We start from the raw sequence: 13376 nt of genomic DNA, 5'->3' as shown, positions 1-13376 counted from the left end.
TATATGCAGAGTGAAAACTAAATACTATCTTAGGCCAAACAAAACAGAAGGAAACTATATCTGCTATGAAAGAAAGACAGAAAGACATAAAGAAGAAAGAAAGACAAAGAAAGAAAGATGGAGGGGGGAGGGAGTGAGGGAAAGGAAAGAAGGTCAACTATAAAATGTGTTTCATAAAAGTGCCTTGGAATTATTCATATTCCCCATCTCTCTTAGACAACTAAAAGTTTTTTGTTTTATAAAATGTGTATGATGATAAACTACTTCACTTTCTATTGTTGTACTCTTTTTCCTCCCCTTGAAGTTAAATAGTTAAGAGGAATTTTCACCTCTGGCATCTGTACTCCTCTTCATACAGCCCTTTTGTTCCCTTAGATGCTTAATGAGTATTTTTCTAAGAACTGAATCCTAGGTTAAATGTGAGCAAGAGAAGATCATCAGTGTTAGCATCCTTTTGAAGAATGCTTGTCATTTCCCTATGGAATCGATTGAGGGATTTGAGACAACCCATCATGGTTTCTACAAACATGGGCAGGAAAGGCAATATGTCATTGTTCCTTGTAACCAATTTATATTTATAGGTGAGAAGACGACAGAAGAAAAGTAATAAAGGAAGACATTGTTTTCACTTTCTCTTCTTAAAGATCATTCTAGTACTAGTAAATTTCAGACTGTCCCCTTAGCCAAGGTTCTTCATTTGCAAAAGGGAAGGAAAAATTTCACATCATCTTTTGGTATGCTCTCACTATGACTTCTTTACTGGAGATCATGCAATAGAAAACTCATCCTCTGAAATTTCTTAAAAACATATCACCAGGGAAGCAGATGTGGCTCAAGCAATTGAGCTCCTCCTGCCTGCCACATGGAAGGTCCTGGGTTCAGGTCCCAGTGCCTCCTACAGAAGATGAACAAGACAGCAAGCTGATGCAACAGGCAGGTGTGGTGAGTTGATGCAACAAGATGACACAGCAAGAGACACAAGGAGGAAAAACATAATGAGAACACAACAAAGCAGGAAGTGGAGGTATCTCAAGCCATTAGGCACCTCCCTCTCACATGGGCAATCCCAGGTTCAGTTCCTGGTGCCTCCTAAAAAGACCAGCACACAACAAACAAACAAAGCAAATGCAAACAACGGGGGCAGAGGGAGGGAGAGAAATAAATTAATAAAATAAACCTTAAAAAAAATCACCAGCCTAGATCTTAAATATATATCACTAGCTATAAAGTTAGTCTGTGTAGCTAGTATGAATCTGACCATGTGACTATCATCATTTTACATTAACCAGTTGTTTCAGAAAGCATTATCAAATAGGTTACATTTTTCTCATTTTTTTTCACTCAAGGATTGATATTCATGGAAAGTTTGAACCTCTATGGTAGATTATTGGCTTCCTCCAAAGAGGGCAAGCAAAGGTGGCTATCAAAGGTGTGTGCTTCTTTATTTGCTTACCTGTAGATGGTGTTGTCTTCTTTGCTGGGAATGGACTTGAGGTCTGTGAGTTCAAGGAAACGGTCGTGGAAATAGTGAAGATGTAAAATGCACACCAGAAGGAAGGAGGTTGGGATGAATATACGAGTGAATAGTTCAGCCACGGTAAACTGTTTTAAGCCAAGATCCTCAAGCCTATAAAGCAAAACAAAACAAAAAGCAAGGACCTTTCTTGGGCAATGAAAATGTACTCTCTTCATTATAACCTGTATCACATTTTTTACTCTCTTTAGTTATGTCATTCATTGCATCCCAGTTTTTCATACACTCCCAAATGACTTTTGTTTCCACCATTTAATTAACTTGCTTCTATAATGGCCAATAACAATCTCTCTACTGCTAAATTCAGTGGCTATTTCTTTTTGTTTAATTCAAACTCAAGTCCTTCTTGAAAGAGTCTAGGTCCTGATGCCACCACACTTTTCTGGATTTCCTCTTCCTTCACTCGCTGCTCCTTTCTCCTCTTTTCTTGGATCTCTAACTGCTGAAAAAACCCCAGGACTCATTTTGAGTCTGCTCTCTAGCAACACATTTTCTGTAGGTGATTTCACCTAGCTCCATAGACTTCAACCCAATTTTTATGCAGATGACGCTAAAATGTGTACCTGCAGCACAATTTTCTCTTGTGACTCTGATGTCCAAATTTCTACCCGAAAGGAGTTGTTCCACTGTTATTTCATAGTTGATGTTTTCAAAACAGTATTTTTGATTTGACTGTTTTTTTCTCAGCAAAGCTGGATTCCACCACCCTCTCCCAACTCTGGTCCTTGCCTAGACCAATAAGTGGTGCAACCATCTATCTTGTGGATAATTGAGAAACCGGGTGGTCATCCTCGGTTCTTTCTTCTCCATCACACCTAGCTCATCCACACTTCCTTTCACCTCCTATACATTTCTCATCCTGTCTAACCTCATCCATCTCCACAGCCCTCATTCCAGGACCACTGCTATGGACACTTATGGAGTTTGCTGTTTCTGCTCTGTCTCCCCAGAAGTGACTTTGATCCAGTAGCCAGGGACCTTGAAAGACTCTTCAAAGTTTCACTGAGAGTAAAATGCCAGTCTGCTGACAACAAGGGCAAGAGGACATGCAACCCCCAGAGCTTGGCTGAGTGCTCACGGTCTCCTCCGTGCTCTTCTTCCTCTGGCTCCTGGCAAGCGCGCTCCCTTCAGTTCCCCACACAGCCAAGCTGCCCTGCCTCTGAACCTCGGCATTTTCCTGGGATGCACCTTGGAGCCACCCTCCCCCACCCCAACTCACACCCTCTTCCTAAGACAAGCTCCTTCAGCTCACAGTTGAAGGATGGGTTCTCAGTGAAGCCCTCCCAACCACTCTATACATAGGTGGTCTCCTCCATTATCACTACCAAAGCTGGCTGCTTGTTTCCATCATAGACCTGCCAGAATTTTAATTAATTTATCCATATATTAAGTAGTTTTTTTCCATTTGTTTTCTCAACTAGAGAACAAGCTCCAGGTACAGAGGAGTGGCATCTAGGAGGTGTTCAGTATTTGTTGAATACCTAGTCTAGCTACGTCATGATCCTTTTCTTTTATACTTTTTTTTTAGCCACTTCAGTGCACTCAGCTCTGCACCCAGTTCTGGTTGAATTTCCAACAGAAGCAAATTAGAACAGATCAAGTCCCATGTATTGCATCCATGGGTAAAACAATCTCATCACTGATATATTGGCACTTACAGAAAATTTCTACAGAACTAACCACTCCTTGGAATTTCAGTACCACCTACACAAATGAGGAAAGGGTGCCAACTTTTTGAGTCCAGGAGCCTGCATTTGAGCTGAAGACCTGAACTCAGACATGGAGTGCAGAAAGCATGAATGGAAAAGAACTATGCAAATCTATTCACATGAAACTCAAATTATAGAATACCACTTCCTAAAAATGGGGCAGAAATTCAATTTTTAAGTCAACATTCATTGAGGGCCTACTGTGTGCCAAGGCCAGGCAAGGTACAGAGAATACAAAGAATAAGGGTGTGAATCCTGCTCTTGAGCAGCCTTTAGACATTGAGCACATCATGGCCATTTTTACTAAAATCTTCCTTAGAGATATTTTCAACAATATGCATTCGTCCTGTTTGTCATTTTCACATCCCATCATAGACCAAAATTGCTTACTTTTCTTTTTTCAGTCCAGTCATATTTTGCCACAAGCCTGGGAAGTTTTCAAACTGATATGTATAAATAAAAATAAGCACCAGCATAGTGTAAATAACCACTGACATCCAAAAGTATTTTAAAATTCGCCTCCACCATTCATAGTGCACCTGTACATCAGGCAATGGGAAAGAAACAAGAGAAAAAAATCAGTTCTTGGAATATTCAGAAAAATTTTGGTCTACTCAGTCAATAGAGGTGATCATTTTTACAGATATTTTGGGGGGAAAAGACTTTCACTTTCAGTGTTTTCCACTGTTTCTAATATAACCGGACGAGTAAGTTAGAATTCCATTTCTACTACTCATTGCTAACCATGTCTGTGGGCAAGTTGCTGGACCTTACTGAGCTTCAGTTTCCTGCTTCCTGAATCTGACTTTGTAGCATTGTCATGAGGGTGACATGGACAATATTTACAAGGCATCTTGCATGACACCTGATATGTGGGAGGATTTAAGACAGGGCAGCTGCTGTTGTCATTGTTGTTATTATGGCCAACTCTCTCTCTTTACCATAAGCTTGTGAATAATTGTCAGAGAATACCCTATTCTGAATTCCTGAATGTTTATAAAGTGTTCAAAAGTTTATTGACTTCAGTTGAGATATATTTAACTCCACATATAATATACTCTTGTTTATTGCAGGTGCTTTATTTATTTTGAACATTAACTGCACAATATCTTATTGCGACACTTGTTTCTATTATCAGGTTCCCTTCTACCATTGGTAAATATTGAGTTTGTGAGAGAATAACTCATTTTAATATAATATTGTATAAATTTTAATCAATGAGGTACTCATCTTCTGATGCAGTATAAATATATATGTGTACATACAAACCTGTAATTACATATATTAGCAGTTTTCTGATTCCAAAGCCCCAAGTACAAGTGAATCTATGATTTTACATTATACAGCCAGAGTTCTTAAATCATTATTCTAGACAGGCTTCTCTTTTCAGAGGGTCTTTTATCAGAACTGTTGGGAAGTGTATAAACCTTTTTTTCTGATGTCTTTAAGAACCTAAAGTTTTAAAATAGTGAGCAAGCTGAAGACAGTCATGCTGGGACACAGTGTTTGGATCCCATCAATCACTTCATATGCTCATAGGCGTACAGTAGTTTAGATTCTCTTCAAGTGACCCTCCCGGGCAGTCCTGGGGCAGATGTGAGGTTTAGAACATGCAGAGGACACTTTGCTTACCTGGTACAAGGCCACACAGAACAGGAACAGCACCATGTAGATGATTTTGTACATCACGATTTTACCCTCGAAGCTGACGAAGAAGAACATGCCTCCGCAGACGTAAATCCAGTACTTGATGAACATGGTCACCACCAAGTTGCCCACCACTTTCATGACGTCCTGGTCGTCGTCGTCGTCTTCTTCCACGTCTTCCTCCTCTGCTTTCTTCTTCTCTTGCTTTTCTTCCTTGGCTTCCTCTTCCTCCTCCTTCTCTTTGGGCTCGCCTTCCACTTGTGAATCTTGACGTTCGTCATCTTCAAAATATAAAACTCTACTATTATACTTAACTAGTGACCTGAACAAAACCCAACCTGGGACCAAGTGAGACCTGTGTGGGATGCCGGAACACATGTTTTATGAATTACTATCTGATTTGAGTGGCTTTACGACTGTCCCAATAGATACGGCATCATTCGTAACCAATTTGTGGTCAATTTTCATAACCTTCCAGAAATGTAGCTTAAAAGAAAATGAATTTGGTAAGGTCTTTATACTAATCAATTTCTAACACATTTTCATTTCCAGTCTCCAAAAAGAGCTGTCAGTACTTCAGGATATAGAAAAATAAATAAGCACCAATAACAAAAATGAAAACTAGCAAATCCATTTCAAATTTTAATTGTTTCATGGCCATAAAAAATCCAAGTAGTGCTTTACTGAGTGTGGTTAATACTAACAATTTTAACCAAAAATCATGCTTTTAAATAACTAAAAAGGTAAGAGTTACAGCCAAATACAATTCCATTTAAATTAGGTTTACTGAGTTTAAACAGCTTTATCCGTTGGAATTAAAATCTTATTTGGTCTTACTTTAAAAGATGTCAGTATATAGGACTTATCTTTATGTTAAAGTTACCTAAAATTTGAATAATTTATTAAAATAACTGGTAGAGTCCCAGGATGAGGGGAGTGAAAGTGAAGCAATTGTTGACCTCAAATTAACCAGTCTTTAAATTAACTGGTTAAGTGAATCAATCGGTTGATTAGAGACATTCAAATTCATATAGGCGAGATTTAAATATTATAGATTTTTATTGTTGAAAAACAACTCATTTGTTAGGCAGACCTGAGAAAATGAGAAACTATAAAATAAAAACACATGTTTCTCCTTGTTCGTTTTATTATGGTTACCTAATGAAATGGCTATGAGCCCAGCTTTCGTAAACATGTACAGCCTCCTTTACAAAGAAAATGCTGCTTCATGAATGCTTCTTCCAGTCCATTCTATGAACACTGAGCTTATATTTATCTGTATATACAGGGAGATAAGGAGAAAAGTTGTTCTCATTTTACCTATATAGAGGGTCTAATATTGTAGAGGATTCAGCTTTTAGACCCACTATACATCACCCTCTTTTCTTTGACTTTGTGGTATGTTATTTTTAGAGGAGAGGATTTGAATTTTAAAGATTTCAGTCTGTTTCTTTGGTTCTAACTCTTAATAAAAGCATGACTTTGGAGACATTATGCACTTTCTCTGGGCCTGCTTCTTCTTTGGTTAAAAGGCAATCTTTATGAGGGTCAAATCACACCATATTTTTAAGAGCTCCTCCTGAGCCTGTACGTGCATTTGTAAACTTACGTATTAGTACTAATACTGTGATTTATCCCTATGATTGCCACCAATTTCCACCTGCTCTGAAGCCTACAGGCATAATGCTGAATCCAGGGGCTCTTTCTCCATATTTTGCCAAGCACAAAAATCTCCAGCCACAGACTATGTAGATGCTAATTTACCTTTGTCTTCATTTTCCTGACTTCCAATTTTGACTTCAGATAAAAGAGCTTCTTTTTCTTGAAGAGCTTTTTGCTCTGTGAGGTGCTGCCTCAGCAGTAGCCAAAAAGTAATTGTGAAAAGAATCTGAAAATAAAGAAAGAGCAAAACAGGAATTAAGCCCCTATTGGACGTGGAAACACATTTCAACAAATACAACGTGTTTCTCCACGATTCTGGCGGCCAGGCACTGTAACTAAACGTGTTTCTCTGAGATGGAGTCAGGCCATCCACGTGGCTTCAGCAGGAAGTGTCCGGCTGGAGCCCCTTTCTTGAAGGGGCAGCGTGCCTGTGTTGGGTGCCAGCAGCACCCGCGGCTCCGGGAGGGGCCTGAGGAAGGCGCATTTCAAGTCCAAACGACTCCCGTCTGGGCAGGAAGTCCATCTGGTCTCCCTCAAGACACCTGTCCTCGATAGATTTACTGTTCTGACCACAACATCACTATAATTTTAGAAGGAAGAATATACTTCTTGGATACTACTCATTTGATTCTGCACTGTTACTTATTTTATAGAATTCCATGGATGGGAAAAAAGAAAATTTCATCCCAGAAAATAGGTTTCCCAAAGCAGAATGAAGAATAGTTCCACCCGTTTGAAACTAGCATTCTTTTTAAAGGCTATGAAGAAAAATGATGGTTTCAGGAATTCCTTTCTTTAGGGAATGCAAAACCTGGCACATAGCAGCTTTGCATGTACATGTATGTGTGTGTGTGTGTGAGAGAGAGAGAGAGAGTTAACTTTATTGAGATATAATTGCACACAGTTGTGCAACCATCACCACAATAAATTTTAGAACCTTTTCATCTCCCTGGAAAGAAACCCCATGTCATTTAGCAGTCATTCCCCCACTATCTTCTCCACCCCCAGCCCTAGGCAACTGCTAATTTTCTGTCTATGTAGATTTGTCTATGGTGGACATTTCATGTAAATGTAATAATACAATGTGTGTTCTTTTGTAATTGTCTTCTTCCACTTCACATAATGTTTTCAACATTTACTCATTATATTAGTCAGCTAAAGGGGTGCTGATGCAAAATACCAGAAATCTGCTGGCTTTTATAAAGGGTATTTATTTGGGGTAGAAGCTTACAATTACCAGGCCATAGAGCAAAATTTACTTCCCTCACCCAAGTCTATTGCCACGTGTTGGAGCAAGATGGCTGCCAATGTCTGCAAGGGTTCAGGCTTCCTGGGTTCCTCTCTTCCTGAGGCGTGCTTCTCTCCAGGCTCAGGGTTTCTCTCTTCCTGGGGCTTACTTCTCTTTCCTCACAACCAAACTCCTCTGTATGCTTACTTCCCAGGGCTCCAGCTCAAGACTCCAGCATCAAAACTCCAAACTCCCTTCTCTGCAGAGCAGTTTCTCTGTGAACCCTTGGTGGGTGGGGACTCAATGTCCTACTGATGTGCCCCAATCAAAACCTTAATCATTATTTAATCAAGTGAAAGTGAAACCTCTGAATCCAACATATTCTAATATGCCCAGAAGAAAAGACCAGTTTACAAACATTATCCAATATCTATTTTTGGAATTCATAACCAATATCAGATTGCTACACTCATGTTCCACCATGTATAAATTTTTACCTCTTTTAAAAAGTAAATGATATTACATTGAATGGGCATATCACATTTTATTTATCCATTCATCAGTTGGTTGTCATTGGACTGTTTCCACTTTTTGGCTATTCTGAATAAAGATGCTATGATAACTTGGAATATAGGTTAACCTATCTCCCCAGTGTAACAGAGTTAGACTCATTTATAATTTTCCAAAATACAGTTCTTCTGCCCCTTTTATTTGAACCTATAGTTAACACTATACCCTTTATATGTATGTCTCAGAGACTTAAATCTTCTGTCTGTTCATATGTCTGTTGAGCCCTGAATCTCAGCAAAGTTGCAGACAACACCTACTTTCCAGTTCATTAGACTTGCCCAGGACAACTAACAGAATGACGATGATGGACAACCATCCCAAAATATGAAGAGTATCTCAAACTTCAGCAAGACAGTTCAATCATCTGCCCCATGGGATCTAAGTCCCCTCTTAATCAGAAGCAGAGTGGGCATCACCATCCCCAAATCCTCAAGATTGAGGAATGAACAAATATAAGGGGAGAATGCGACTATAGACTAAAGTAGACATTATTATTCTAGTAATGGAAGAATTTGTAACATTGATATAAAGGCAGTGGCCATCAGAGATTCTGAATGGAGGGTGAAGAAAGAATAGGTATAAAACGGGGCATTTTTGGATTTGTCCTTCATGAGATTACAATGACAAATACAGGCCACTGAACATTTTGTCAAAACCTATAAAATTATGCAGTACAAAATGTAAACCATAATGCAAACTACAGACCATCATTAGTAGCAATGCTTCAATATTGGGTCATCATTTGTAACAAATGTACCACACGAATGAAAGTTGTTATTAATAGGGGAAAATATGAGAGGGGGAGAGGGTGGGGTATAAGGGAATCCCTATATTTTTTTATGTAACTTTTATGCAATTTAAAACTTCTTTTAAAATAAAGATAAAAAGATGCTATGAACATTCATATACAAGTTTCTGTTTGCACATGTAGCTCTCTTGGGGATATACACAGCAGTGGAATGTCTGGGTTGTATGGTAACTCTATGTTACACATTTTGAGGAACTGCCATGCCCTTTTCCAAAGCAGCTGCACTATTTTACATTCTCACCAGCAATCCAATTTCCCCAGATTCTTGCCAACACATGCTATTATTTTATTTTATTTTTTTTTAATTGACTTTGTAATAATATTACATTAAAAATATATATGTGAGGTCCCATTCAACCCCACCCCCCCACCCCCCCTCTCCCCCCCCAACAACACTCGTTCCCATCATCATGACACATCCATTGGATTTGTAAGTACATCTTTGGGCACCTCTGCACCTCATAGACAATGGTCCACATCATGGCCCATACTCTCCTCCATTCCATCCAGTGGGCCCTGTGAGGATCCACGATGTCCGGTGATCACCCCCGAGACGCCATCCAGGGCAGCTCCACGTCCCAAATACGCCCCCACCTCTCATCTCTTCCTGCCCTTCCCCATACCCATCGTCCACCATGTCCACTTTTCCCAATCCAATGCCACCTCTTCTATGTGGACATTGGATTGGTTAACACATGCTATTATTACCTCTCCTTTTGATTATAGCCATCGAGTGGGTGTGATGTGGTATCTCATTATGGTTCATAATGGGCTTTACATAAACATTTGCCAAAGAAATGAAAAATATAAAGAGATGAATGGGTACTTTTTCACTTCGAATAAGTGTCCACTTACATATCCACAAATACCCACTTATCGTTTTCCTGCAACATTAACCAGTCTTGCAAATAAGTCCTGGTAAAAATGCCCAGGACCTAATGAAATGAGGCCTGCTAAGAACTGGGTGTCTACACCTCTAAAAACTGGCATTAAACTTTTGGAAACCACAATAAATTGAACTATAGCTACAATGTGGAAAGAAATCCATGTTTCTGTGATGCATATGCATAGAGTTAGAAGTAATTAGGGGTGGATAGGAAATTTTAACTGGGAAAGCTAGGTAGAAGCCAGGTTTTGGAAAACACAGTTGGTATGGTTAACGGAGTCAGGGATGGAGCTCGTTAGGAGTTTTAGAACACTCTAGAGTGGCTAAGCCTGGCTGAAGGAGGTTTCTGGTCCTTTGAGACAGAGGCCGAATCTTCTCTCGTTGTCTATCACAGTGACTCGTATGTTACTCTGCAAGCACTGAGTGTTTTTAACTAATGTGTTTTGACTAGTGTTATTACTATAGAGATTTTATGAGCCTGGAGTTGTGCTCGTGTTCATTATCTGTGACAATACTTTGCACTTCTTTTTTGAGCAACGGGGTGCAGTAAAATAAAAATGCAGACCTCAGTTTCCCCAGAATCATGGGACTTTTGTTTTGGTTTGTTTTTAATGAGTGGCAAATTTATTTCCCAAACAACGTTTCCCCCAAAGAGCCGAAACTTTTCTGTTACTCAGGAGGTAATTCAGTTATTTGGTTGGTACGCAGTTTCCAGAAGCCTTATTGACATTCCAAGTCAGGAGGTTACAGATTTCCACAGACAAAGGATAAGGTTTTGAATTTCTTTGACAGAAACTGACTAACTTACCAGTTGTGGGTGTGTGCATGTGAGCATGTGGGTGTGAGTGTTTAAGAGGAAAGAGAGGGAGGGAGAGAATTAAAGGAAAGTCAGATGAAGGTGGCCTGCGAGAGGGAGTGTTGTGATTTTCAGCAGGCAGGACGGTTTGCGAGAGTAAGTGGGGGTAGATACTGGAGTTTTGGATGAATCAATGAGTGACTACATGAAGCTGCCTTGGTTCATGAACTCAGGGGGTATGGGCTAATCCCTAAATGCCATTAGCATAAGGACTTTTTTCCTTTACCTCAAATGTCCCCTACAAAAAATATGTTTTCAGGACCAATTCCCATCTGGACTACTCAGTTCCACATTTATGCTGGATTCCCTTGGATGGGAGTATCTGGTAACCTGTAAGGGAGGTGGCTGCTCCCAGGAAGGGTGGATTTCATGTGTCACGAGAGTCTCCTCCAGAGACACTAATTACCCTCTCTGCTTAGAGGAGGAAAAATGCCATGGGTCCTCCAATATGTACAGATAACTGATTTTACTGTCTTAAAGTCATCAACACAATGGAATGTATGTTAAAGTCTGCGATGGCTTAACAAAAGAGAGTAAAGTCAGGGTACCTAATTTGGAAATGAAAACCCTATTAAAGTGGTCCATGAAAATAAATGAATAATGAAAGATAATGAAACAAATATGGATGAAGGCATATCATGTAATCAATAGAACAAAAGCAAGCAACTGTTATACTCCATTTTTATTGTTAAAAAATTTTAAGACCTCATTGGAGAAAAATTGTTTTTTATCGGTAATCAATTATTATATACAATATTAATATACTAAGAATGTTTTACAAATTGATATCTATCAAGTAAAGCCCTTTAACACATTAATTTTTTATTTTTTTACATTGTGTTTTCTTATTTCCCCATAGAATTTATACTAATACCTAAAAAAAAAAAAACTTTGAGTGTAAAGCACTGTGCATTTTAAAATAAAATCTAAAAGTATGCTGTAATTTCTATTTAAATTAGAGATTTGTATTCAATATAAATGATTTATTACAGTTTCATATCTGTTCAATTTTGTAAAAGTTAATATTTAGAATTGTTTTTTTTTAAGTTTTTGCTTGGAATTCATCATTATTATCACGGTTTTGTATCATTGCCTTGTTTTCTTGTTTTTCTAGTCACTTACCTTTGAGGCAAGTTCTCCGGGGTCTTTCTTTTCTAAAAATCCTGGGACCTTTTTAATTTCAGGAAGTTCAAAGCTCCATATATACTGTAATATCAACAACAGGTTTCCATAGACAACCATGAATGGAGAACTGATCATGGCATATTTCCTTCTGTTGCGGATCATCCACAGGGTGCAGGACCAGATCAACAATACGAACGTTAACCAGCTGTGATACGTAATACTCCAAGCCTCAGGGAGAGAAGGAAAGAAAAAAGGACAATGGTCAGAAGTCATCTGAGCAGAAAAGGTCCCTGGTGTTCCAAGGTGGGAGAAGGTGTACTGGTGGTGGATCCCTGGAGAGAGAGCCCCACCCATGTCGCAGGAAGGAGGAACAGGTAACGCTGATTCTGCTGGGAGTCATGTTGCTTTTGAACTTTCTTCAGGGATTAGAGTCACACGTTCAGGAGTCTTCATTCCCAGTCCCTTCCCTACCACCCCAAATCTCTTCAGTTTTATCTGCCTTTATAGTATTAAAAGCAATCATACCAATTCCTTTCTCTCCCTCTTTTTCCAAAATAGCTTGGGGTTTAGCTTTCTGCATGAGTGATAAGTGAGACTGGGTCATAACTAGGGTTGAGGAATGGAGACCTGAGAATCACTGGGTGTAGCATAATAAAAACTTGGCTGGTCTTCATACTCAGCTCCTAGGGAAACACTCTTTGAATCTTAGGTGTTTCCTGCAATAAGTGAGTCTTTCGTTCTTCATGGGGGGCTCAGGACTACATGTGGTGGTTACAGAAAGACCCATCACGTGACTTAGGGTTGGAGCTCTGAGCAGCATCATATTGACCCATTTCAGCCCATATCAGCGCGCCTTCCCAGCTTCTGTGAGGGGAGGGGACTGGAGATTGAATTTAACCACAAGGGCTTTGATTCCATCAATCGGACCTATGTAATGAGACTCAGTATGAACTCAAGACCTTTGCAGCTCAGGTGAGTGTCCATGATTGGGAAGATATGTGTCAGGAGGGTGACACATTCTGACATGGAAACTTGCCTCTGAGACCCTCCCAGATTTTGTCCTATGCACCTTTTCTTTTGGCTTCTTCATATTTGTATATTTCTATCAAAATAAAATGATAATGGTAAGTAAGTTCCGTGAGCCATTCTAGTGAGTTATGAAACCCAAGGGAGTGGTGGGATCTCCTGAATTTGTAGATGGTTGGTCAGAAGTGCAGGTGGCTTGGGTCCCCAAGTTTGGAAAGTACCTCCCTGAACCTGTGGCGTCTGGCCTAACTCCTGGGTAGGAAGAGTTAGAATTGAACTGATGGAGTTACTGCACTACCCTAAGCATACGAGCTGAGATTCAGAG

The 13376-nt window shown here is 39.5% G+C and overlaps 1 protein-coding gene across 1 annotated transcript in view; it reads right to left on the bottom strand.

Moving 5' to 3' along the window:
• Window positions 1–13376, bottom strand: part of PIEZO2 (piezo type mechanosensitive ion channel component 2) — a 504324-nt gene that overhangs the window by 112285 nt on the left and 378663 nt on the right. Inside the window, exons 13-17 of the mRNA XM_071208436.1 lie at window positions 12023–12253; window positions 6655–6778; window positions 4876–5171; window positions 3634–3782; window positions 1454–1627 (exon numbers count right to left, since the gene is read on the bottom strand). Coding sequence (XP_071064537.1) covers window positions 1454–1627; window positions 3634–3782; window positions 4876–5171; window positions 6655–6778; window positions 12023–12253 — 974 coding nt within the window. The remainder of the gene's footprint in view (window positions 1–1453; window positions 1628–3633; window positions 3783–4875; window positions 5172–6654; window positions 6779–12022; window positions 12254–13376) is intronic.

The sequence above is a fragment of the Dasypus novemcinctus genome, chromosome 16, assembly GCF_030445035.2.
Source record: "Dasypus novemcinctus isolate mDasNov1 chromosome 16, mDasNov1.1.hap2, whole genome shotgun sequence".
Lineage (NCBI taxonomy): Eukaryota > Metazoa > Chordata > Mammalia > Cingulata > Dasypodidae > Dasypus > Dasypus novemcinctus.
The sequence above is the reverse complement of the archived record's forward strand: the minus strand, read 5'-3'. Positions and strand labels throughout refer to the sequence as shown.